Genomic DNA, 25,371 nt, shown 5'->3' with positions numbered 1-25,371 from the left:
AGTAAATCCTCTTTAATACCTTTTTCTATTACACACTCCAAAGTGGTCAACCGCAAATTCTATTAAAGCGCGCAGCAGAGACAAGAGACAAGAAATAGCAGTTGGAGTAACAGTCTGATGAGAAGTGAAAGATGAGAGGGAGAGGAGTTGATGAAGATGATAGAATCTCAGGGTGGGATTTGGGGGATGTGGTGCTTTCATGGTCGACTGAATCCATTCTTGACGATGGCCTCTACAAGCACAAGGTTACAGTAATATAAAGCTTCTACTATTTACTATAAGCGTAAACAAAGCAGCAAGAAGTACTTCAAGTATTTACGAAGAACCTCAAGAGCCTTCCAAACCCAAGTTGGAACGCGGTTTCTTTTTTTTTTTTTCCAATCACCCGCCAGTCATCTTGCCGTGCTGCATTATTCACTATTCCTTATTATTATTATTATTATTATTGTTCTTGGGTTAAGACTTGAGTGATAATTCTGCAAGTTTTGCTTGAGAAGTGAACAAGCTTCATCACGGTTGCTTAATATCATACGTTATATTTGGCTGAATCAATTACCTAACCAATTCAAATTATCTAAGGGTGCATGACTCTTTCTTATTGACTTCTTCATAATCATTCGTCTCCTTGCGTTCTTACTCTGCCTATAAGTTTGATGCTGCTAGGGTTGCCAAAAGCTTCACAGTAATTGATATTAAAGAAAAGAGATATGGAGTTAGATATGAGTTTTTTTAAAATTGGCGGCAGGCAGGCATCATTTACATCGGCATTGAATGTCAATTTGCTATTTCCTTTTTTCCTTTAAAAAGGAAAAAAAAACATTGCATTATTGTATTCTGATCTACTTATTGACTGCCAAATTCCATGTTGGACTCTATTTTACTATTTTTGTTATGTTGATTATAATGAGTGCACATTCTGTTAAAATTTCTTGTTAGTCGATTTTATCATGATGCTTTTAGCTAATCTATTTATTGTAGTTAGTATCTATACGCTATTTATTGTCTTAATAGACTTTGTATCATCTGTTATCGCCTGATCTAATAAGTTGTGGTTCTTCTTTGTTACATTGCAGGTGGAAAAGATACCTAATACGTTTCTATCTATCGAGAGCTACTTCGAATCATATGTAGCTCCTCTAATAGAAGAAACACGCTCAGAGTTGTGCTCTTGCTTGGAGTCCATCTCTGAAGCCCCTCATTCTAAGATACAGTGTATAGAGGAGGCAAAGCCATCATCAATAGAAAAATCGCTGCCAAAATTGTTTTATTTCGTTGATGTTGACTTTTGGGATAATGAATCTGCTTCTGGTTGTGAAACATACAAGACAAGGAATGGAGACATTTTCATACTGTCATCTATCAAACCTGAATCTCCTGAAGAGTTTGACAGATATGGTGTTACGTATTGTATGGCAATGGTCACTGAGGTTTCTATGGATGACAGTTTTCTGAAAGGGTACAAAGTGAAAGTTTCAAAATTTATTGATGTGGAAAATGATGTTAATAAGTATACATTTGCAATTTTTCTTACTAATATTATGACAAATATAAGGATATGGAGAGCACTTCATTTTAATACAGGCATGAATAGCAATTTTGGTATAATCAAATCGGTTTTGAACTCGCCAAACAAGGTATTGATGACCAAATGTTGTCTATTCACTGATAAACTATTGTATCTTTTTGTTCCATCGGTAGATTTATATGATATGGCTTCTTTGCTATGTTAATGAGTTGATATTTCTATTTCATGGCAGGTTGATCATAAATGTAATATCTGCATTCAGAAAAGTGGTTATGAGTTTATTATTTCTTCAGACAAGTTACAGATGATGAATCTTAACAAGTCGCAAACAGATGCTTTGCAAGATGTGATTTCAACTATTGGATGCCAGCATTCAAATGAAGTGAAGCTTATATGGGGTCCACCTGGGACAGGGAAGACAAAGACTATAAGTGCTATACTATGGGCTTTCATGCATATGAAATGCAGAGCTCTTTCATGTGCTCCAACAAATATCGCTGTAGTTGGAGTTTGCCGTCGGCTGCTTCAATTGCTGAAACATTTTCATGAACATAGTAGTTCAAATGGTTATCATTCGTTGGCAGATGTTGTGCTATTTGGAAACAGGGATCGCATGGAAATTGATGATGAACTTCATGATGTCTTCTTGGATAATCGTGTCGATCAGCTTGTTGAGTGCTTTGCTCCATCAACTGGATGGAGAAATAGGATAGCTTCAATGATTGGCATACTTGAGGATTGCAGAACTCAGTATGATGTGCTTCTTGATGGAAGTACCATGGAAGACAATATGAGTTTTTTAGATTTTTGGAGAAAACAATTCAATGCAATTGTTCCGTGTCTTCAAAATTGCTTAAGGAACTTGATGATTCATCTTCCTAGACGCTATTTCTCTCATCAGAATGCTAGTAACATGCTTTCCCTTATTGATTTGCTTGAAACATTCAGTGGTCTGCTATCTAATACAGATCTGACTAATGAAGAAGTGGAAATAATCTTTTCACTGGGGACCTCAGAATCCAAGCATTTACCACCTGAGAGTGGATCTAGCTCTACTAAGATTATATCTTCTGTAGGGAAAGCATTGGATGAAGCAAGAGTTAAATGCCTTCAATTATTAAAAGTTCTTCAAAGCACCCTTTTGGTTCCCCATGCTACTGATAAAAGTTCGATCCGTAATTATTGCATTCAACGTGCATCTATTATTTTCTGTACTGTGTCGAGTTCTTCTCTGTTGCATCATGTGGAGATGGATCCTCTGGATGTTTTAGTTCTTGATGAAGCTGCCCAACTTAAGGAGTGTGAGCTGTTAATTCCACTACGTCTTAATCTGTTAAAGCATGCTGTTCTAGTGGGGGATGAACGTCAATTGCGCTCTATGGTAAAAAGTCAGGTTAGTTTATTTTAACTTGTTGACATGCATACAGCTACGGCATATTGGATATTTCTCATTTCCGGATATCCCACTTAGACCGACGGTTGTTATTTGAAACATTTATCTACACATAATTTCTTATATAATTTAATAATTGTAACAAAGGCTAGTTCCTCATCGTTTATGTTGGTGTCCCTAACTCTCTTTTGTATGCTTCTTTTTCTAGGTCTGTAAAGAAGCTGGTTTCGGAATCAGTCTGTTTGAAAGATTGGTCTCACTTGGTTTTGTTAAGCATCTTCTTGATATGCAATACCGCATGCACCCTGATATCAGCTTATTTCCAAATACCATGATTTATGAGAAGAAAATTTTAGATGGCCCAAATGTCAAAGATTCTTGTTACAATAATCATTTTCTGGACTTCATATTTGGTCCTTATTCTTTCATAAACATCACTGATGGAAGAGAAGAATCAGATGATATTGGACATAGCCGGAAAAACATGGTTGAAGTTGCTATCGTATTGTATTTAGTCAGAATCCTCTTCAAATGTATGGCTGTCCTTTAAGTTAATACCTTATATTCTCACTTGTTCTTCTTGCCCTTGTGTTTCTTATTCAAAATACCATGATGCTGGCAAAGAATTTGCATACCACTTATTTATAGTTGATCACCATTTGCAAACCCACATAGTTTAATATGATGTTTGCATATTTAGTTAGTTACAATTCAAACAGCTTATACATCAATGTATACTCTCATTAGTGTTTTACTTTTATTGACTCTTTACAGCTTGGGATAATATACGTCATAAGCTTAGTATCGGTGTGGTATCTCCATATGCTTCCCAAGTTAATGAAATTAAGGAAAAACTGGGAGGCAAGTACGACTCCTATGATGGTTTTGTTGTACGGGTTAAGTCTGTTGATGGATTCCAAGGCGAGGAGGATGATGTGATTATACTTTCAACCGTCAGGTCCAACAGCAAAGGAAATATTGGGTTTCTTGCTGACAACCAAAGAACAAATGTTGCTTTGACAAGGGCTAAGTATGCTCCTATTCATGATTGTAGTATATAAATGTCACTTTATTATGATTGATCATCTTTCCTCATAAGTTCTCTGTGTCAAATAATTTTATTTCCTGTAGACACTGTCTCTGGATTTTGGGAAATGCTAGTACATTGTCCAGAAGTGGAACAATATGGGAAGACCTCATTCTTGACGCACAGAACCGTAAGTGTTTATTCAATGCCAGTGATGACACAGGCTTGGTGAAAACAATACTACATGTAAAGCATGAACTTGATCAACTTGATGATTTGCTCAATTCAGATTCCATGCTTCTAAGCAATGCTAGATGGAAGGTATGCAATGAAAGGGCATTGTAGTATTTAATACTGAGTGATTCAAGCAATCGATAAATTTGAGTAATGCTTTTCAGACCCGCTGTTTGTTTAAGACCTTAATGCTCTCAGCATAGAGACTGATGCAGATAGAGTAAAATAATAGGTGTAAAAGGCATCGGTCTTTGAATTTGATGAGATATCATAAAGATAGACAATGGAAAACTTGGAAATTTTAAATTTTGTGTGAAATTGTGCATGTTAGCATTTAGGAAATTATCATTTGTGAAAGCTTTTATTTAAATTTAGTGAGGTACATTTCGAACAGCTAATATTCTGGAATACAGTTTTAGATATCATTCTAAATAGAGTCTTGCCATAGTTATGCACGTGTACAGAAATGAACATATCTTTGACAAATTAGTATCAAAATCATCTCTCACGAAATTGTCCAGTCCATATTGTGTAGTAAATGGAAACAGAACAATTGCAAAGAACTCCTACCTGTAAATGTTCAACTCTTTATATTAGGGTGCATATAAAGGTGTCAAACTAAGCAAAATCCCACCATAATAATTGACTGTATCGCTTTGTGTGAATTGCACTATAGTACAATAAATCTACCCTAACTTTTTTATTATGCACTACATTACCAAGAAAGTTCCCATCACTAGATCATTTTTTCTTTCTTTTCATTTCCTTTGTGTACATTATTTTCCAGTTAAATGTTTGTGACCAATATTGTAATGGAATGAGCAGGTACTTTTCAGTAATGAGTTTAGAAAGTCCTTTACTAGACTGAAATCAATACAACTCAGAAGAGAAGTCATTCAAATGCTTTGTAGACTTGCAAGCGGCTGCCGGTCGAGAAGACATAATCGTAATTTTGCAGATTCTTTTCAGCTTGCAAGAATATACAAGGTCGGAGCGCTTCATCTTATATGGAGTATTGACATAGTGAAACATGAAAAATATATGCAGGTTATAAGGGTTTGGGACATTCTACCTCTAGCACAGATTGAAAAACTTGTTAAACGTCTTGATCATGTATTTTCAATGTACACCGATGACTATGTGGGCCACTGCAGAACAGTATGCATTGAGGGGTAAGTTGTAAGTTGGGTTTTTTGTATGAATTAATTTGCCTCTCTAACTTTTGCTTTATTAGTTCAATCTTTTTACCCTTGAACAAGTTATACCTATTTGGCATCATCTTTTGTACAAGCTGCTCTCTGCAAGGTGGTACCATTATTTGCTTCAATTAATGAGTTATTGATGGTTTCAAAAATCTTATAGACAAGTACTAATCCTGCTATGGATGTGGTCATGTAGGTAAAGTGAATCCAAGGAGCATCTCAATTTCTTAGCTATAAATGTTTACTTGCTAGCTATTCTAAAAACTTAAACCGTTAAAGAACGATAGCTTTTCTATTTTATATTTAACACTCCCCACTTTTGAGTTGAGGCATTTTCATAAGCTTGAGAAGACTTAATTTGAATTAGTGGAGATTTTTATATTTTGAATAACAAATGGGTTTGATAGGATTTAAATTCAAGACCTCTGTTCTAGTACCATGTTAACTTACCAACTATTCGAAAATCTTAAGCAGTTAAGAGAATTGTAGTTTTTTTATTTTATATTTAACAAGTATGAAAGGTTGAACCTCACCACTGGGGTTTGAGTTTACCTCTCCTTTTTTGTTGCTTAATCTTAATATTTCTGAGAATTATGATTTTAGAACCCCTACTTTAAGTTGTATATTTTTTTTGTTCTTAGCTGGTACCAGATTTTAAATAATGAATTTCTTTGGCCACGGATGAGATTAATTGATGGTGATATGAGAAGTCTAAGATTCTGCAACTCTGACAACTGGCATAATTGTGTTATAATGTATGACAGGAACATTGAGGTACCTGCAAGTTGGAAAGCTGGACATGATATCTTGCAGTATAAACGACTTCCCAAACTTGGATCAAATGTGGCAGATGATAGCAACTTGGAAACCCTGAATGTAATGGAAAATTCGAAAGTCAGTGATAGTCTGCTGTTGATGAAATTCTATTCTTTATCATCAGGCATAGTGAAACACTTGCTGACAGCTTCTGATGGATCAGAGTTGGATGTCCCCTTTGAGTTGACTGATCAGGAAGAGGACGTAATTCGGTTTCCGTTTAGTACATTTATACTGGGTAGGTCTGGGACTGGGAAAACTACTATTTTGACAATGAAACTGATACAGAAGGAACAACAGTATTTTGTAGGATCAAAAGGACTCGATTTTGGGAATCTTGGCCTTTCTAAGGCTGCATTCGTGGACGTTGTACAAAGGATGGATATGGACATGACGGAAGGAAAATTCCTGAAGCAGATTTTTGTTACTGTTAGTTCAAAACTCTGTTCAGCCATAAGGAGCCACATATGCCGTCTTAGAAGGTCTGTTGATTCCATTTAAGTTACTTATTGAGGCCTTGAATTTATGATATAGAAATATTAATAAACTTTGTTATATGGCTTACATGTGATGCCAAATCTTGTAAATTCCATGAGACCTGGTGACTTGTGTGGAGCATGGAAATAGCCTTTCTAGTGATAGGATTTCTGACTGTCCAGTACAAATTATTTATTTATCTATCTTTTTCCATCTATAATTATTTTCACTTTTTTTGTTTTCCATCAGCTTTGTTACTGGTGATGACTTTTCTGGAACTGTGAATTCTCTTGATATGCATGATATCAGTGATAAGCTGGAAGAGTTTTCTGATATTCCTGATAGTTTTCACAGCTTATCAAAGAAACACTATCCCTTGGTTATTACGTTCCGAAAATTCTTGATGATGCTTGATGGAACCACAAGGTTTTCATTTTTTGATAAATTTTATGGTGTATGGGGAGTTCCTTCATCTGGAACTGGAGTCTCAAAGTCTCTCGCACTGCAAGCTTTTATCGGAAGTAAGGAAGTTGATTTTGAAAAGTTTGTTCAGTCCTATTGGCCTCATTTTAATGCACAACTCACAAAAAAACTTGATCCATCAACTGTTTTTACCCAGATAATTTCTCACATAAAGGGTGGAATCCAAGCAGGCCAGTGTCATGAAGGTAAACTTGGAAGAGAGGAGTATATCATGCTATCTGATAAAAGATTTTCATCATTGAACAGTGAAATTAGAGAGAGAATATATGATATTTTCATGGATTATGAGAATGAAAAACGAATGAATGGAGAATTTGATATGTCAGATTTTGTCAATAACCTTCACAAACAACTTAGTTGTGATGGTTTTCTGGGTAATAAGTTGGATTTTTTTTATATTGATGAGGTTCAGGACCTCACCATGAGACAGATAGCACTTCTAAAATATGTTTGTGAGAACTTTACAGAAGGTTTCACTTTTGCTGGGGACACAGCCCAGACTATTGCTAGGGGAATTGATTTCAGGTTTGAAGATATCCGTTCTCTTTTTCATATAGAGTTCCTTTCACAAATTACAGGTCATGATCAAGAGGACAAGCAGGAAAAGAAATTCCGCATCACAGATATTTTCCAATTAACTCGGAACTTCCGAACACATTGTGGTATTCTGAATTTGGCACAGAGTATAATGGACCTTCTATACAATTTTTTCCCCTTATATGTTGACAAAATGTTTCCAGAAACCAGCTCAATATATGGAGAAGCTCCTATATTGCTTGAATCCAGTAGTGATGAGAATGCTATCATAACTATTTTTGGAGAAAGCAAAGCTGAACATGGTAATCTGAATGGATTTGGAGCTGAACAAGTCATACTGGTACGTGATGATTGTGCAAAAAGGCAAATTCTGGAACTTATCGGAAAGCAAGCTCTTGTTCTTACAATAGTTGAATGCAAGGGCCTCGAATTCCAGGTGATTTTCCAATACATATAACTATATTTCCCGTACCATCTCAACTGTCTAATTCCCTAATTAGTCAGAAGAGAAAATCACTTAAGATATGTCTTGCTAACTTTATCACATGCCTTACATGATCGTTGTATATGCAGGATGTTCTGTTATATAATTTCTTTGGGGCATCCCCTCTGAAAAATAAATGGAGAGTTGTATACGAGCATATGAAAAATCATGATATTCTTGAGCCCTGTATGGCCTTTCCCCATTTCGATGACGCCAAGCACTATCTTCTTTGTTCAGAATTGAAGCAATTGTATGTTGCTATTACTCGTGCGAGACAAAGGCTGTGGATCTGTGAGAATAGTGATGAATATTGTAAACCCATGTTTGATTATTGGAAGAAGTTATGTCTTGTTGAAGCAAGACACTTGGACTCATCTGTTGTGCAGGGCATGCGGGCAGCAAGCAGTCCAGAGGATTGGAGGTCACGCGGTATCAAGGTTTGTTGCATATTCATTTCTGTTTTATTAGTATCAGTCCAGTCGTATTCTTATCCTAATTTCTTGAGGACTATGGTTTTGGCTTTGTTTCTTCAGTTGTTTAATGAAAAGCATTATGAGATGGCCAGTATGTGCTTTGGAAAGGCTGGAGATGAGTATAGAGAGAAGTGGGCTAGAGCAGCTGGCCTTGTAGCGACTGCTGACCGTGTGATTTCTACAAACTCAAATATGGGTGAGACTCTACTTGTTAACGCTGCTGAAATCTACGAGGCAATTGGCAAGCCTGAGAAAACTGCTACTTGTTATTTTAAATTGAAGGACTTCAGGAAAGCAGGTAACTCATATTTCTTTTAATCTAATTCTGTAAACATGTGAAGCTTCTGGCATGATTTATTATGCATCTTCTCAACGCAATGCTTGGTGAAGTATGAAAGATTTGTTTGGATTGTTTATTGTTTAAGCTGACTAGGAGACCCGTTCTAGGTTAAATTTTTTTTGGAGTTCTGTCCACCTACAAGGGTAATACTATAATTAAGTACTTCCTTCCATAAGAACTAGTTTCATTACTTTGAGTGAATTGTTAGAATGGTACATAAACGTTAGATTCTTTTTTTGGTATCATATCAGGCACCATTTATTTGGAGAAATGTGGCACATCAAAGCTTGAAGATTCTGGAGACTGCTTTGCTCTGGCGAAATGCTGGTCACTTGCTGCTGATGTATATTTTAAAGCAAAGTGTTTGTCGAAGTGTATAGCCGTTTGCACTAAGGGAGAACTTTTTGACATTGGTTTGAAATATTTAGAACAATGGAAGGAAGAAGTACATTTCAATGAGCAGAATGAGGGAGATCTGGACAAAGTTAGATCTTCATATTTGGAGAATTGTGCCCTCCACTACTATGAACTTGGAGACATTAAATGTATGATGTCATTCGTTAGGGCCTTCGGATCTATGGATCTGATTCGGTCTTTCTTGAAGCCCAGGAAACTTCTAAACGAACTGCTGACAGTGGAGGCTGAAATGGGTAACTTTTTAGAAGCTGCCAACATTTCAAGAAGTGAAGGAAATACTCTATTAGAGGCGGAGATGCTTGAGAAGGCTGGTTTCTTGGAGGAGGCTGTGCAGTTGATCATATTTCATGTGGTTATGAACTCACTGTGGGATGCCGGAAGTAAAGGGTGGCCCCTCAAAAAATTCATGGAAAAGGAGGACCTCCTGGCCAAAGCAAAACTGCTAGCTAAAGAGGTATCAATTGATTTCTATAATTCTGTGTGTTCAGTTGCAGAAATATTAGGAGACATGCCTAAAACTCTCATGGGCATGTCGATCCACTTGATCAAAGCACGTAAATGTTGCGATATTCGGGTGGAATTTTTCGCTTCCCGTACTATACTTGATGTCCATCTCCAGTCAGAACCCTCTAAATATTTCCTTGAATCAGAAGCAATCATTGATGTGGAGGCACATGTAAATAAGATGATGTATGAAAACCGTGTCTCTATTGAAACATTGGTGTATAGCTGGAACTTGTGGAGAGCTGTTGTGGTAGAAATTCTATCATCTCTTGATCAAGCTGAATCAACCGAGGGAGATGACTTTAGAAAATTCAAGGAGTTCTGTCTTGAATTCTTGGGAGTCAGAAAAGAGGATAACTACTTCTATACTGTGCTAAAGAAGGAAGCAAGTTGGACTGGAAATATTGGCAAAGTTGCTTTGCAGAGTGATGCAAAACAAGTTTCAATGAATGTTCATCAATATACTTCACGCGCTAAAATTTATTGGATTGAAGAACTATCTTCTGTTGGTATCATGGTACTGGAGAGATTGGAGTTGCTAGTTAGATTTTCCACAAAACAGGTAATATCTCCATACTCAAGAGGGAGAGTCGTCCTTTATATATATGAAATTGCAAAGTTTATCAGAGACTTAGGATCTCCGTCAAAATATGGTGGAAGGATAGACAAGCTCTTTATCTGGTGCCAAGATAGTTTCTCAGACATAATATTCACAGAAAACTGTAGAGATGGAACATCACAGAGTATATTATTTATGCATGACTATGGGGTTGCTAAGCAGTTGCTTAAAGATCTCCTTGATAGAAACCTCAAACCAAGAAATGATAACTTGAGCCATGGGCAGATAGGTAGAGTGGTCATGCAGCTCCTTCTTACTGGAGGGTTAACTGATGAGTTATTTGATAGAATCAAGGTGTGCTTGAACAAAATGCCACAATGGAGAGAGTTTCTGGATCATTTTAAGACTTTTCTAGGCTTTGGCTTTGCAAGAATTTCCTTAATCTCAAACTTTCATGAAGCATTAGAAGTAACATTCACCACAGATTGGATACATGAGTTTGATTACATATCTCCAGGTTGCTTCATATATCTTGTTGAGTGCCTTCTATTTTTTGCCTCATCGTGCCAAGGATCTGGAGGATATTTATATTGCACAAAATCCTTACTGGTCGAAATGCTTAGGTGCCATGGTTGTAAAGGCTATTTGGATGGCTGTTTGATAGCAATCCGTGATACACCATTAGATATTCCTGTCCAGAGATCGCTGGAATTCATAATTGTGATTGTTAAGAGGCTTCTATCTAACAAATTTGAGCTCCGCCGGTGGATAAAGAATTCCTCAATGCCGACAGCTTATTATCCTCAATTGGTACTGAAACTAGTCACCATACTCTATCTGACATATCTGAACACTGGATTGGATACTTCTGCAGTTAAAAACCTTCTCATTTACCGTGAAATACTTCATGATTTACCTCCACAATTCTCTCAGAAGATCCATCAATCTATGCTTTCCAGTAGAAATAATAGACCTCACTTTTCAGAAGCATTTGCTGATGCACTGAAAAGAGTTGGAAACCCTCTAGTGGTGATTACTTCCACAGGAACTCGTCCAGTAGTGGCAAATGCTGTCATCACCACCTGTGATGAGATAAGGAATAGAGACAAAATTATTGCGATGCTATTTCCCAAGAATCCAGGAAATGTTCAGGGCCAATGGTCTTCGCAAAAACCACCAGAACGGAGCTTAAACCCTTCTCCTAGTACTGAAGTTGAGGTGACGAATTCTGAAATAGTTGCAACTAGTAGTCCAGTGAAGAAAATTCAGGAAATGGAGACCGGAAATAGAGGTAAACATAAAGATCATGAAAACTACAAGCACTCGTCGGAGCTTGAAGCATTTCTTACCCATGATGAGGTAAATAATAAAGCACCATATGAGATATTCACCAGCTGCATCAGGAATTTATTAGATCTTTTTTTTCTTTTTTCATATGTTAGCTTTTTTATTCGCAGACAATTAACCTTAAATGAATTTGCTATCTAATTTATTTAACCTTTTGGTTTTCAAGTGGGATGCAGAGGAAGTTGTCAATTTTCTTCAAACTGCGCTATCACAGTTAAAGCAAGGCCAAGTTCTACAAGACTTCGACCCACATTTAATTGAGGAAATGAGGAGTGCCTGTGATGAATTTAGACTACTCACTCAAAGGTATGTTAAATATTACAGTGTTATTTGTTTTAACATCTCAGCAGCAAATATGGAAAATAAGCTTGATCAAAATTTTCTTTTTTTTTTATGTTGTCTATTTATATCCTTGTCTGTTTTCCTATCTTTTATATTGTCTTGGTTCTTGAACTCAATTGGCAAGCATTTGCTATCTTTATTACGTGGTTAAGATTCCCAACTGTGATTCCGTGGAGGGTGTCGTATACTTTGCATATGGGCATCAAATTGAGTTGGAACAATGTGATGTGGACACCTAAGTATATTATATCGCTGTATCCACGATTACATTTTGAGCATATCAGGTCGGTGGAAATTTAAGTGCAAGATCTCAGGTTTGATTAAAATACGACAATACAATTTAACACAAAACAAAAGGTAGAATTTCCAGGAGGCAGACATAAATAGCCCTGTACCATCATATGTAAATTGTAAGCCATGCATAGCAAAATGTCCAAAAGGTCAAATAGAAAAGTGTCAGAATCTTCTTCAAAAGATTTCTACAGTTTTTTGTAGTCTAACTATAGCAACAACATGTTTCTACCAGGCAAGGGGCTGCAGGGGACCTAAAGTTAAGGTGGAAAGATTTGAGGCAAAGGTTGCAGCTCGCCATGAATTCATCTCCACGGAATGAAGAACATTCCTCATCTTCACAGAACAAAGAAATCGGTGAAGAGGCTTCAAAAAGTGATGAAGAGAGCCCCGACACTCCAGAAAATGCACCGTCTGAAAGTGCCAAGGAAGCTGAGGCAAAGGTTGACAAGGAGAAGAGCAACAAAAAATCGAGGAAAAAGAACAAAGGCAAAGGCAAAGGCAAAGGCAAGAAAAAGTAGTGCCAGACTCTTGTGAGTTTGTATGAAAACAGAGCCGGTCATTATCTGTATGTATATAAAGATCTTCTAAGTTGCTCTCTGAGATATGGTTGTTTAACTAGAATGTCACACCCCTGTATGTTTTGCAAATATCAGATTGGTAACATTAGCATTACCTGTTGCAAGTTCTCTTGTTGTGATTGAAAGTACTACATCCATTCTCATTGAATCAACTCTAATGTGCAACGCTATGATCAGGATTTTTTTTACTTTTCCCACAAGGCCTTGGTAGCATACTGGGATTAGCTTATAGTGGTTAGGAGAGGTTTCTTCCAACCTCGTCATTACCAATAGAAGGCTTAGAAGTTAGAACTCTCCACAAATAGCTAACAGTTAACCAAAGAGATCACAACAAACATGTCGTAAGTTTGTCAAAAGTCTAAATTCAAAACAAGAGTAGAACCATCTCATATACTGAGGCAAAACATTCGAGCAAAACCTGGTTAGTACTTCGGAGCTTTTCCTTAGCCAGTCCAACAGATTCCACTTGCAAACAAATATCTTGAACTAAATGTGTGTGTGTGTGGTTCGTAACATGTAAAATATCTCCTTCTCAAGATGCAGGACAAAGGTTTAAACAACATTCCAACATGCTATTATTCCCCCCCCTAATTATGGGCTTTCTCCCTACAAAAATTTTAAAACCAGAGGCATCAAGTTTGCAATCTTACCTACTGTCATTTTATTCCAGTTCCTGAATTGGAAAGAAAGACGCCAACTTCGATCAAACCTTGGAGTCATCGGTCCCGAAAAGCCTCATCCTCGACAATGGCGTCTGCAAGTAAGCATCAACCTCAAACTTCTTAGGCGACAACTCGTGGTACTTCAAGAACTTCTCCCTCGCCTCCTTGTTCCGATCCAACAAGCTATATATCACTCCCTGGCAAAAGTAAGGCCGGTAGTCCTTTGGATCTTCCTTGGCCAACTCCTCGTAGCTCGTAAGCGCATCCTCCACATTCTTCTGCAAGAATTGCATCTGAGCAATGATGAGGCGGACGTCTCGCGCCGCCTTCTCGTTGCCCCCGTCCCTCGCGAGCTCCAGCGCGCTCTCGAGCCGCTCCAGAGCGGCGCCGCCCTCGCCGCACCGATCCATGAGGACAGCGTTCTCGAAAAGGACCTCGAAAGATAAGGGATCGGTGGCCAGGACTTCCTCGAAGAGTCTCCTGGACTCGGCGGTGTCGCCCATTTCGTTGAGGAGACGAGCGGCGAGGAGCTTCCACTCGGTCTCCGGCGGCCGGGCGTCGATGAGGCGGCGGAGGAGAGAGAGGGCCTCGGCATCGTCCCCGGCCTCGAGTTTCGCGTAGACGAGGGACCGGAGGGCGTCGGTGTTCTCGGGGTTGGAGTCGAGGAGACGGGAGAGGGGAGAATCGTCCGAGTTCGTCTTAATTTCGGCCTCGTCCGAAGAATCGAGCCTTTCCTCCGTCGCCTGCGAGGAAGCGGAGGGTTCGGCCCTCGCCGGTGGCGGGGAAAACTTACCGGAGAGCACAGCGGCGAAGGTGGCGGCGAGGATTAGGGCTCCCGAGGCGGTGGATCGGAGGGTGCGGAGAAAAGGGTTCGACTGGTTGGAGGTGGAGGAAGCCCTAATCGTCGAAACAGAAACTCTCAGTGGTTTGGAAGGAAGTGGAACTGCCAATCGAAGGGTTTTGGGAGGAGAGGAGTGTTTGACTACGGGACGGAAGGGAGAGAGGAAGAGACGCTCGGTGAGGACGGGAGCGGCTCCGGTGAGGGAATCCATGGATAGGGCTTCAGGGGAAGGTAGTCTTCTAGGGTTGAGAGCGCGGAGTATTCTGGGCGTTACGAGAATGGGCAAATGAGGGATCTTTGCGGAATTTCAAAGTATAGCTTCGATATCGTTTATCACGAGGGAAATTGAGTGTATCAACTCTCATGCATTGGTCAACCTCGTGCCAAAAGATACCGTGAACAATTCCAACTGGAGAGTAGGTAGTTGATCTCCCAACAAAACATAGAGCTGGTGGATGGAGAACTCCTACCCACACAGAGCATTGATTGAGGTCTAAAGAGTAAATGATCTCAAAAAAGAACAAATACTAACTCTAAAAATGATTAACTCTATATTTTATATTCTCACACTACTCACTCATTTCTGAGCTTAAGAGATTCCGAGAGATCTGATACTATAAGAACTCACCAAACTTTTAAGTTGATAGAGAACAATATTTTTTATATTTTATATTCTAATATAACTAAAATCACCAGGACAGCACAAAAGTTCTAGCTGCCTGGAGCATAATGCAACAAAGAATTACTATAGAGAGGGATCCCAGTAGTAGATACTTGCTGAATCTAAATAGTTACTACAGGAAATTAAAGAGCAATTTCCCAGGTACCACGGAGGATTAGTTGGCAACATAACAAAACATTACTCTAGTATTCAAAGACATGGCAGTTTCATCAGTCTAAAATGTTTCACTCATGTAATACACAAGTGAATCTTCAAGAACGGCATTGTCCTAAACTAGCAAATTCAGAAAAGTGCGCCAAGATTCATGAGATTGCATCTAAACCTGCAAAAGCAACGAATGAATAAATCATCAGACACGTGAAATGAGCACCAAATATTTTTAAGCTCAATAAATCCGTAACAAGCAAACAACAATTTGCAACAAAATTAACAAGTCTTGATTCTAGATTATTAGATAAAATGGAAACCAATTCCAGGAACCGGCACTCCATATCATACTTTAGGGAACTCACCAGTCCAATTCTAGATTAACTTCCCAGACAACCAAAATGAGAGACCTCCAACTAAAAGTACACGTGATAGTCTGTATCTAGGCATAATTTAATCAAAGTATGAGAATAGAAATCTGTCAAATTATTGTCAAATGCAGTACCATTTCCTGATCTCTCAGTACTTAATTGAAAGTTGAAATGTATAATCATGCTACCCGTATCAATGTATAATTGGTATTTTGTAGATCATAGATTACTGATTACCATGTAAAAAAGCAAAAGGGAATTTAATAAACAGAAGAATATAACTCGAGCCTTGATGACTTCATATAAGATGCAATAATCTTCACTCTTTTATTATTTATCTAGCATACCAATCACAGTACCGAATTGAGATCAACAGAAGGTTTCAAAACCCTGCTTTCCCATTTTCTGCACATCCTCAGGAGATAGTATCTTAATGTACCACACATTATTCACAAATGACCTGTATTAAGATCCAAAAGCAAGAAAATGCATGGTAGTTAGTAAACTAGCTATATGACATCTAGATCTTAAATAAAATAAAAGGTGAGTATATCCAAAGTGCACAAAGAATCAAAATTACACTAGTCAGGAATAAGTGAATCCGGTACACATACCAGCTCTATTCAAGGAAAAAAATAATTGATTCTGAAACCACAATGCAGTTTAAAATTCAGCTTAGTCTGCTGGGGCAATGGCCATTCGATTGACTGAGCAATGTGTACAGTAATTCAATCAAAGGAAACGAGTTAAGGCCTTTTCCCGTTACACTGGCATTCTGATACTTCATGTAACATGGTCATAGAACTTCTGCTTTACAAAGTTCTAAGACCTCACTCAAAATATATTATTTTCCACTGTACGTCATAATTTTTCATGAGGAATTTTGAGCAGAAAAGATAAAGTCAAATGTTTTGTCTTATGTCTCCATGTCTATTAAAATTTCCATGACCTTCTGTCAATAAAGAGATTAGCAACAGTTGAGGACATGAAGCACTTAAAAGCTTTTCAAAGGACTTCAAGAAACAAGACTCATGATGCTTAAGTTGTGCGCATGAGAAGTTGCAAGGAATTACGTTGTGGTAATAGTATGCTTTGCAACCATATTTTAGCATACATATTTACTTAAAAGGCAAGTTACATAGAATACAAATAAAATTATTGATATATATCTGAAAGAGTATTATGTTAATTAATCCGAGCAGAAAGAGAGTTCTAACTCTAAATAAATACTCTTCAGCAGTTAGGGTTATACCCCTGACCAACCAAACTCAGTCTGAGGAAGAGGAAAGTTATGATGCACAAAGTAATCCTCATTCTGTGGTGTTTTACCTTTCATCTCTACAATATTTACTTATCCTAGTGGACCTCCTTTTGCTTTGGACTTCATGAAATAATTATATGCACCTCACTCCATATTCCCGTGATATATCCTAGCTTATCGAGAATCTGTTAAAACAATTTTCTTAACAAGAGGCTCCAAAACATCCACATAGCTAGTTTAAAGTTTAAACCAACAGAGGTCTACAATGAAATAGTAGTTGAAAACAGTTGTTAGAAAAGAAAGCAGATATTTCATAACATGCACATTCTGCTGCCGCTAAAGCACACCAATGAAAGAATTATATATCTAAGTAAAGCACTTTAAATGGTTTCTTACTCCCAAGGGTCGTCGCCAAGGAGAAGCACATCATTCTCCCTGTCGACAAATACAAGCTGCCAGCCTGATCTAAGAGGATCATCCAAAAGACCCTCAATACCAAACATCTGACCCAGCTCCTCACGTAACTCATTGTAGTTGCTGAATGGAGAAATGTCCAGGGACCTCCCAACTGATCCCGACTTATAAACCTGCATAAGCGAAATATAATTTTAGTTTATTACATCTCAGTATCACAAAGCACCTTATTTCTGTCCTTACCTTAACAAATGTCCGGATTTGGGAATCAGCATCACCTGCATTTTGCAGGAATCCAGAGGAAGCTTCCAAGTGCTCATACAAAGAATTCTGAAAAGTAGTACCAGCATATGGCACCACAGAAGCATCATTGCCAGGGGCATTCATACTCAGGTTAGGTACTGTATAAGGGAGAATAGCGGGTGGATCTTTGCTAACACCAAACATTGTAAGATTATGCGGATCTGGACGATCAGTTTCCAAAGAGCTCTCCTTCCCAGAAAATGAAGGAAGAACTGTGCTACCAAAAGGAGTGACTTGTGATGTTGTGACATTTGGCTCCCAGAGCTGCTGGTTCTGTTGGCTAATCATGGATTCACCGAGTCTTGAAATGTTCGATATGTTGTTTCCTTCAGTGTAGTGGGGTCCCAACAGACCCTGGGCACAACTAGGTACAGGAGCTGATGAAAAGTTTAAGCTTGAATGATGAAAGACCGATTTGTCATACAATTGAGAAGGGAAAGATGATTGGTGCTGCTTTATATGATAACCGGGAATGTGAAATGTCTCTGCATAAGTTTGTGGTTGCTGAACAAGCTGCAATTGCTGTTCATTATGTGTGTTAGGCACTTGCTGTTCTGAAACAGAATGCAAGTGGTTCTCTGATGCATAGTGTGTCTGATCACGAACGATAAGATGTCGAGGATTCTGTTGAGCAATTTGTTGATGCATTGGGACACCAAATCTACCAGATTCTTGGGGAAACAGAAAGGGTTGTTGATGGTGTACCAGTTGCTGCTTCAGAGCATGAGCATTCCCACTGCGTATATCCTGAAAAGCTGCAGTAGACATGGCTTGGTATTGACTAAGCTCATTCCCCATTAATAATGGTTCCGCCATCTGCTTAATCCAGGGGCTCAAACCTAAAGATTGGATAATGCCACGCTCTCCAGCACCTACTTTCAGCCATACAGGAGAATTGCTCTCATCTTCTTTACTGTCTATGAGATAAAGATGAGAAAGTATGAATCTGCTGAAACTTGTTCCTGATATTTTTTTTCATTAAATAACTCCATATGGAAACGTTCAAGGAAGACTCAAAACAGCCATAACTGACATGCAAACTAAAGATCAAACAATTTGCTTTTGGAGTTATAAGTTGTAACCTGGGAACATCGAATGAGTCCAATGGAACAAATAGTCACACTAAAAGTTACCGGTGATTTAATGGAAAACCAGAAAGCTGCAGTAAAACAAAAAATCAAGATTTCAGGCCAACAGATCTGTTATGAACTACTGATCCAAGAGTCCACCAGTTCGTCGGTTTCAGCCTAACTTGACTACATTCAGCTAAAACTGCTATGAATTCAATGTGCAGCTCAATTAAATATTTGTGAACCACATGATTTTGCATGTAGATTTTCCTTTCCATATTTTACCATATAGCATCCAACGAAGAAGCATATTTTGTTGATATATTCCTCTATTTGTATGAGAGAAGGAAATCTAAATTTATTGAAGAGCAATGTGGGAGCCACCTCAAGAGAAGCCCACCAGTACATGGCCACCTCTCACGTAACATCTAAGTGAACCAGGACTCCAGGAGAGAGACAGGTGGACGAGATATTTATAGCAGCTCATGTTGTTTCAAAAGAGACATTGAAGAGAGCGAAGAACCAAGAAAACAGAAAAGAAAGAGTAAAGAGAAGAGAAGAGAAGAGATGGAAAAGAGAAGGAAACAAAAGGAGAAATTTTGGGCTCATCAGTTATTAGATTCAGAGACAAGTGTACTAACATCCTTGTGACTTTTTTCTTACTAATTGTGATCTATCCTATTTTGATCCCTATACTCGTTTGACCAAGATAGTGAGCCTCGTACAAGGGTTGACCTACTCGGGAGGTGATTCACATAAGCAATCTATCTACTATCTAGCTTAGAGGATGCTTCTATTGCGTGCTATTTTTCCTGGTTGAGAATCTAGCTATGATTCTATCACACTAAGCCACCACCAATACCTCCAAAAACTGGTCTCTCCTTAAAACTCACAGGAGGAGCTAAATGGTAGCTTCCAAAATTGTTTAATCTTATTTGTCAACAACTCTGCTGAGTAACGAAAATTTAGCCCTACTACATTGGAAATTTGGCAGACCATACATAATACTGGAAACACCAACGATTAAATAATGTAAAGAGGGTACATATCCTCATAAGGATATAACCCTGTAACAACAGGTTATATAAACTTAAAATCATAAAAGTCTATTGTCACCAATAATAATGTGCCATATTGGAACACCTTTTATGTATAATGATATCAAATGACCATGAAATACAGCTCGTCTCAGCAACGTAACATATCAATATTCAAAATATTTGCTTCAATATGTTACCTAAACAAAAGATTAGAGGCCAGGGCTTGTCTACAAATTTGAGAATCTTGTTTTCTTCATTTAAGATGAGACGCTTATAAGTACAGTGGATGGTGTGAATGGGGTTTCTTAAAATATTAACCACCAGTTGATGTTGAAGAAAAGAAAGAACAAAAAAAAAAGAAATCAAAGATTAAGATAGAAGTATGTCATACAAAGAACCCAAAGCAAAAGTAAGGGAAGCTAGAGTTCAACAAAGGACCTTGAAGAAATGGTGATCCAGGCTGCCAAGGACGTTTAAGCCTAAGAGGGAACAGTGATGGATACATGGGAAACGTTGTTAATGGCTCAATCTCCCAAAGGGACACCCTGGGTTGCCTCTCACCTGCCATAGATTCATCCCAACCTACCTGCATTGTACTACATGTGATATTAGCTCAAAAATAAGCATAATATCTTGATAAGTTACAAGAAGACCATGATAAAATCTTAAAACTTCAAATAAAGCCACCACAAGACGTCTAGAAAGTTGAAATATAATTGGTAGCCACCTAATGTTTATGTGAAGTCAACAAATATAGGACAAACAAAGACAGCAACAATGACAAACTTAATAAATTAACATCAACACATGAACTGATTGCTATGGATTTTACAGAAATAATTCTTGGATTGTGTAATGCTGCAGAAAGCAGTATTTTATCAGAGGGATGAATAGTGAAAGGGGCATTTCAGAGGGGAGGTTTGCATAATATTTTTAAAAAGAGTTACCCAACTTATCAGATGATAATTCTATGCAGAGAAAAATATTATTAGAACTTATACCAAACAAGTGTACAGGTCACGTAACACTATAAAATTATCCTATTGATTTTTCTTCGAGAAACTTAGCTCTTATGGGCAAAGCTTCTCCCAGAGAAAATGTATACTAACACACAATTCAAAATTATCTATAACAGTGCAAGAAAATATGTACCTTGACTGACCTCCAGTGAGAATTCGGCCAATGCAAGGGATCCAAATCACTTATACCAGTAATTGTGCCCATGTACCTTGATTAAGCATGAAACATACATTACGATATGTTCTTGGCAATAGTTATTTATAAGCAGTAAAGTACAAAACCACTAATGTTATTGGTTCCTCAAAGTGGTCACATAAGTTAAGTAGCAATTGAGCATGTAATCTTACAACTGAAAAAGAGTCCTAAGCAAACTAAATGGTTCTGGCCCGATATGCCACATTACCTTCGAACGCTCGATTCCTCAGTCTCAAAAAGCATGCGAAATCGCATCCCAACAGATATGCGAGTATGAAATACTGCTTTAATATATCTAGAAAGTGGTATAACAAACTCCGATGGACTCGCCCTGCAAAAGGATTGCCTCAGAAAATATCTTTCCTCCAGAAAAGAAGAAACATCAAAAGGATTCCAACTGGTTGTAACCTTGGATTGTAAAAAATAGTGAAGCGACTATTTGTTGCAGCAGCATGAGCTGCTGCAGCTAGAAGTCCTATATGCATGCTATCACTTGATAACACAGATGATGGCATTACAGTCTGTGGACGATTAGCCCGTCGGATTCCCAATAACAGCTGGTTCTTCTCATTCCTACAACATAGGTCAAACATATTGGTGTTATAAAAATATATTCTATCCTTATGCCCCATGACCATTATAGAATATACGGTTGAAAGACATCAGACCATATGAAAAGTACAGAATCCCCAGCAACAAGTCGCTTGGCACTGACGAATACACTCCAGCCGGTCGTGAGAAGATGCCGCTTGGGTTGACCTGCAATAAGAAAGATACAGCAGAATTACCAAAAATATAAACAAACGTCATGCCATCTCTTTCTTTTGTTACATAAGCATGTAAGATAGTAAGCGGACAAGGAACATGGCCTGTTCTTTTATCATAGGCAACCTACGCTGACCTATCCACTAGGCATTGAGACACATTGTCGGCATGTGCAGCTCATAACCAGGAACAAGGTCGACATTGAGAACATATCTGAAAAGGTCTACAAAGGCATCACTCAGATTTGAATAAAAGAGCTTCATATACCTCAAGGCTCCCTTTCCAACTGATTCTTGTAGGCAATATTATATCAATTCCTCATAGAAGATTCGAGGTCAGAGTATGTAAACAGGAAGGACAAATATAAAGGGGCAACAATTTAATCAAAACTCCAATTACAGGTAGAGGTTAAGACCACTATTGCTCATAATGCCATTTTAGAACAAAAGAATGGATGATCAATAGACCATATACCATAAAACATAATGGATATATATATATAGACAAGGTTTTGATTTTCCCAGGGCATAAATAACTGGGGCATGCTCTGAAATCTATAGGCCATCTAAATTGATCCTCCAGATTATTCACTATTGGATTGCGAATTGGGAACATGGTTGCAGCTTCTCCAAATCCTAGTCCCATCCAAATATGAACACTTTTGTCATGAGTCCAAATGCCATATCATACTCCCCTCAAACTTCTTACTGAGGGTCCATCATGTCTAGCAAATATATGTGATCAAAGGTCACCAATTTTTATCTCAAGTTCTCCAATCTGATGGTTTTATCCATCTTACATAGCATGTATAAGTAATATCAAATCTCCAGACTTTTCTCTCAGGCATATGCAACCAACCTATTATAGCACATTGCTGAATGTCGGAACCTTTCTACTCAGAGCCGGTTATTCTATCCCAAGACCTCAAGCGCTGTAAAGAAGGATTTCTATTTGCCCACCTTTTCCTTACCTCGGAATATATGTCTAAACTTCCATTCAACATCATGAAGGTCCCGTGCAATAAGCTCCTGCGCTGGTGGCTGCTGAGTGAAATCCTAAAACGAAGTGGAAGCATCACTTTCATGTTAGCTTATACTACATGTTTCTGGCAACCAAACTTTGAGAAGAGTTATCACACAGCTTCCAAGTTCTCAACGCACCAAAGGCGGAAACACTTTCTCAGCTGCACGCCGAGGCACAGAAAACCCTCCATGAGTACTCGTGTCACTAGCTGTCAAAGTTTTGCAGAAGTAATTCGTCGGCTGCTTGCTCATGACACCCATCTCCATAGGTAAGTAACTATCTTTTAGCTCCTGCTGCACAAATTAGCAGCTATTCTCAAATTCGTGCAATATTAAAGACGACGTCTCAAGTAATCAAGAACGACCTAATATTGAACTTACAGAGCTCAAAGGTTGCAGTGTCATCTGTGCATAGACTTCATCTGTTTCGACATCTGCCTGCAACATAAAAGCTATCCAACATTCTAGATCCATAATCCATCACACAAAGCCCCAGATGAATTAAAGGGACCAGAAACTCACGTGCATTGTGACATTGTGGAGCTGGCAAATCAGCTGCGGCGGCAAGCTTGGATAATTAGGAATCTGCCCTTCGATTTCCTTATTCGTCGACGCAGCGATCTGATTTAAGGAAAATAAGCATGACTTAATTTGCTACCTATAATTCCAACTTTCGCAGGAGCCTCGCACGAGAATGGCGTTCGACCAGTTACCTGCTCACTGTGACCCTGAGGAAAGTAGACGACCCGGGTCCCAATCGTCGGTAAGCAAACAAGCGGCCCCGCGCACGCGTGCCAGAGCTCCGAGTTCAAGCATCTCTTCTCCTCCCCTGTTGCAAATTTCCAAAGTGATTTCGCTCAAGAAGTTGTAAGCAGTCTCTAGTAGATGAAAGAACCGTCAAATTCGTACCTTCTTCCCCTAGCTGATTAAAACCAACCGTAGAAAGATTCATCGTCTGCGCAACGAGCTTGCTCAATCGAAGGTTTCGAGCTTCAAAGTATTCGATCAACAAACCACAACCCTAAGCTCCAAGAACTCGGCAGAACTCCGTAAAGACAAGAAAGATTCACTTCAATTGCTATCAAGAACGACGAGACCCCACTGGAACCGAGCGCGCTTGGGCGTGGGAAGGCATCATCCGAGCTCGGAGAAGCTCTCGTTCCTAGAGATCGCCATGGGGGGCAGCTCAAGCTCCAAGGAAGTCGACAGGGTGAAAAGTAGCGAAAAAGATGAGAGAGACGCAGAAGCAGGAGAGAGAGTGTGTGTGAGAGAACGCCAAGAAGAGAACCACTCGTCGTTAAAAAAAAAAAAGAGAAAGGGAGGAAGAAATTAACAATAATTTATTTCTAAAACGAGGAAAAAAAACAGGGGAGGGATAGGGAAAAGGGGAAAGATTGTGGATTTTGGCCGTCTCCGATCGCGACCGTCCGAGCTATCGTATCAGAGATCGCAGCCGTCCGTAGTGTGGTTGATGTGACCGGAGGCATGTGCGCCCTTTTAAAATGGTCGCTGTCAGTCACTGGGGTCGTACGGGCATCGACTGGCGAAAAGACCCCGGTCGTTCTCCTTCCTTCACCCCCTTTGGCCTCTCCTACCTTTACGAGGATTAATTTAATAAACTCCTGCTTTCGGGGTACTATTTACTCGTTACAATTCCAAGTTCCAACTGAAAGGAAGCTGGATTTACCGTAATACCCTCCACCCCCCCCCCCCGCCCCCAACCCAGAATTAGTATCTATATCACTACATGAGACTCGAACCGGGGGACCAGAGTCCAGAGTGGGCCAGCAGTCAGGAGTGTGAGGTTACCGGCGGAGGAGCGCAAGTTGAGGGAGGGCGCGCCTCCCAATGACTGCTGAGCGGGCCACGCGTGCCCCTCCGACCTCCGTCTCAGCTCAGCTCGTAAAAACTGGCGGTTCGAGGCGGAGTACGGAATCTCTGGGAACTCTGAACCCGGTTCACGTGAGGACTGGGTCAGCTGAGCCGGTGGTGGCGAACAAGCGAGTCAGACCCCCTGCTCCCCACCCCCACCTCGCCGTACTCGTGTCCCCCCTCTTCCCACTTAATTAATTACGCTCGCTTTAGCTTTTAAGACGAGGTTTAAGGATGGAGATCCGAGATCCGACTTAGATTATTCCATAGGTTTAGTAGGTTTAAAGATGGCCAACTGCTACTGCTGGTGGCTGCTGCTGCTGCTGCTGTCGTCTGTATTAATTTATGAGTTAGAATATACGACTACTGTTCCTATGTTTGTGGGGATTTTTAGGTGGCGCTGGGAGGGAGGAGGAATTTGGCAGTCAAAGTATCAACAATTTGCACTTACTGTACACATCCCACTTTGGCAGTATCCCGATTGGCCGCAGGAGCATGCACACTTGGTTTTTCTTGTCCGCCAGTTTACCCTCAAATAAAATCCTAAATTATCTTAATCACATCCAGTAATTACTTATTAGTGTCTAATAATTAGGGGTAAGAAAGTGAGAAAGGAAAGCATAGTGGGTTCGTGTCAGGAAAAAGAAAAGAAAAGAGAAAAAAAAAAAAAAAAA

At 39.1% G+C, this 25,371-nt stretch overlaps 3 protein-coding genes across 7 annotated transcripts; 1 reads left to right on the top strand and 2 right to left on the bottom strand.

Annotated features, from left to right (window-relative positions):
* The first annotated feature begins 88 nt into the window (after positions 1-88).
* LOC140784916 (uncharacterized) lies at positions 89-13,136 on the top strand. Of its 2 annotated transcripts, XM_073132533.1 has the most exons (15): positions 89-245; positions 1,074-1,634; positions 1,758-2,918; positions 3,127-3,451; positions 3,693-3,948; positions 4,050-4,266; positions 5,005-5,351; positions 6,146-6,679; positions 6,924-7,342; positions 7,736-8,130; positions 8,268-8,615; positions 8,712-8,949; positions 9,243-11,830; positions 11,985-12,124; positions 12,687-13,136. In XM_073132533.1, the coding sequence occupies exons 1-15, from the start codon at positions 132-134 to the stop codon at positions 12,970-12,972; spliced, it is 7,929 nt and encodes a 2,642-aa protein (XP_072988634.1). In that variant the 5' UTR covers positions 89-131; the 3' UTR covers positions 12,973-13,136. The 2 variants fall into 2 exon arrangements, with proteins under 2 accessions (XP_072988634.1, XP_072988633.1); XM_073132532.1 differs by having other exon boundaries at positions 6,924-8,130.
* A 238-nt stretch (positions 13,137-13,374) lies between these two features.
* On the bottom strand, positions 13,375-15,019 carry LOC140784920 (protein SLOW GREEN 1, chloroplastic). The gene has a single exon (XM_073132550.1). The coding sequence runs from the start codon at positions 14,744-14,746 to the stop codon at positions 13,736-13,738; it is 1,011 nt and encodes a 336-aa protein (XP_072988651.1). The 5' UTR covers positions 14,747-15,019; the 3' UTR covers positions 13,375-13,735.
* A 258-nt stretch (positions 15,020-15,277) lies between these two features.
* Positions 15,278-24,129, bottom strand: LOC140784917 (auxin response factor 12-like). Of its 4 annotated transcripts, none has more exons than XM_073132535.1 (15): positions 23,735-24,129; positions 23,539-23,654; positions 23,348-23,446; positions 23,207-23,263; positions 22,964-23,116; positions 22,774-22,858; positions 21,707-21,797; positions 21,447-21,611; positions 21,247-21,369; positions 20,976-21,051; positions 20,262-20,409; positions 17,654-18,630; positions 17,393-17,583; positions 16,083-16,195; positions 15,278-15,539 (listed from the first exon to the last, which is right to left on the bottom strand). In XM_073132535.1, exons 1-14 carry the CDS (start codon positions 23,775-23,777, stop codon positions 16,105-16,107), a joined length of 2,415 nt encoding a protein of 804 aa, XP_072988636.1. In that variant the 5' UTR covers positions 23,778-24,129; the 3' UTR covers positions 15,278-15,539; positions 16,083-16,104. The 4 variants fall into 4 exon arrangements, with proteins under 4 accessions (XP_072988636.1, XP_072988635.1, XP_072988638.1 ...); XM_073132534.1 differs by having other exon boundaries at positions 22,964-23,119; positions 23,735-24,128; XM_073132537.1 differs by lacking the exons at positions 23,539-23,654; positions 23,735-24,129 and having other exon boundaries at positions 22,964-23,119; positions 23,207-23,277; positions 23,348-23,423.
* Between the last annotated feature and the right edge of the window lie 1,242 nt (positions 24,130-25,371).

Source organism: Typha latifolia, chromosome 3 (genome assembly GCF_019914945.1).
Source record: "Typha latifolia isolate L0001 chromosome 3, TyphaL0001v2, whole genome shotgun sequence".
NCBI lineage: Eukaryota > Viridiplantae > Streptophyta > Magnoliopsida > Poales > Typhaceae > Typha > Typha latifolia.
This window is presented reverse-complemented; position numbering and strand designations above follow the sequence as displayed.

Bases quoted from the DNA above. Each gene is read 5' to 3' on its own strand.
- LOC140784916 (XM_073132532.1), top strand. From the start codon at position 132: ATGAGAGGGAGAGGAGTTGATGAAGATGATAGAATCTCAGGGTGGGAT. The intron at 8,616-8,711 runs GTTTGTTGCATA...TTGTTTCTTCAG, and splicing joins GGAGGTCACGCGGTATCAAG to TTGTTTAATGAAAAGCATTA. The intron at 8,950-9,242 runs GTAACTCATATT...GTATCATATCAG, and splicing joins GAAGGACTTCAGGAAAGCAG to GCACCATTTATTTGGAGAAA.
- LOC140784920 (XM_073132550.1), bottom strand. From the start codon at position 14,746: ATGGATTCCCTCACCGGAGCCGCTCCCGTCCTCACCGAGCGTCTCTTC.
- LOC140784917 (XM_073132534.1), bottom strand. From the start codon at position 23,777: ATGAATCTTTCTACGGTTGGTTTTAATCAGCTAGGGGAAGAAG. The intron at 23,264-23,347 runs GTGAGTTTCTGG...TTTATGTTGCAG, and splicing joins TCCACAATGTCACAATGCAC to GCAGATGTCGAAACAGATGA. The intron at 17,584-17,653 runs GTAAGGACAGAA...TCGCTTATGCAG, and splicing joins AAATCCGGACATTTGTTAAG to GTTTATAAGTCGGGATCAGT.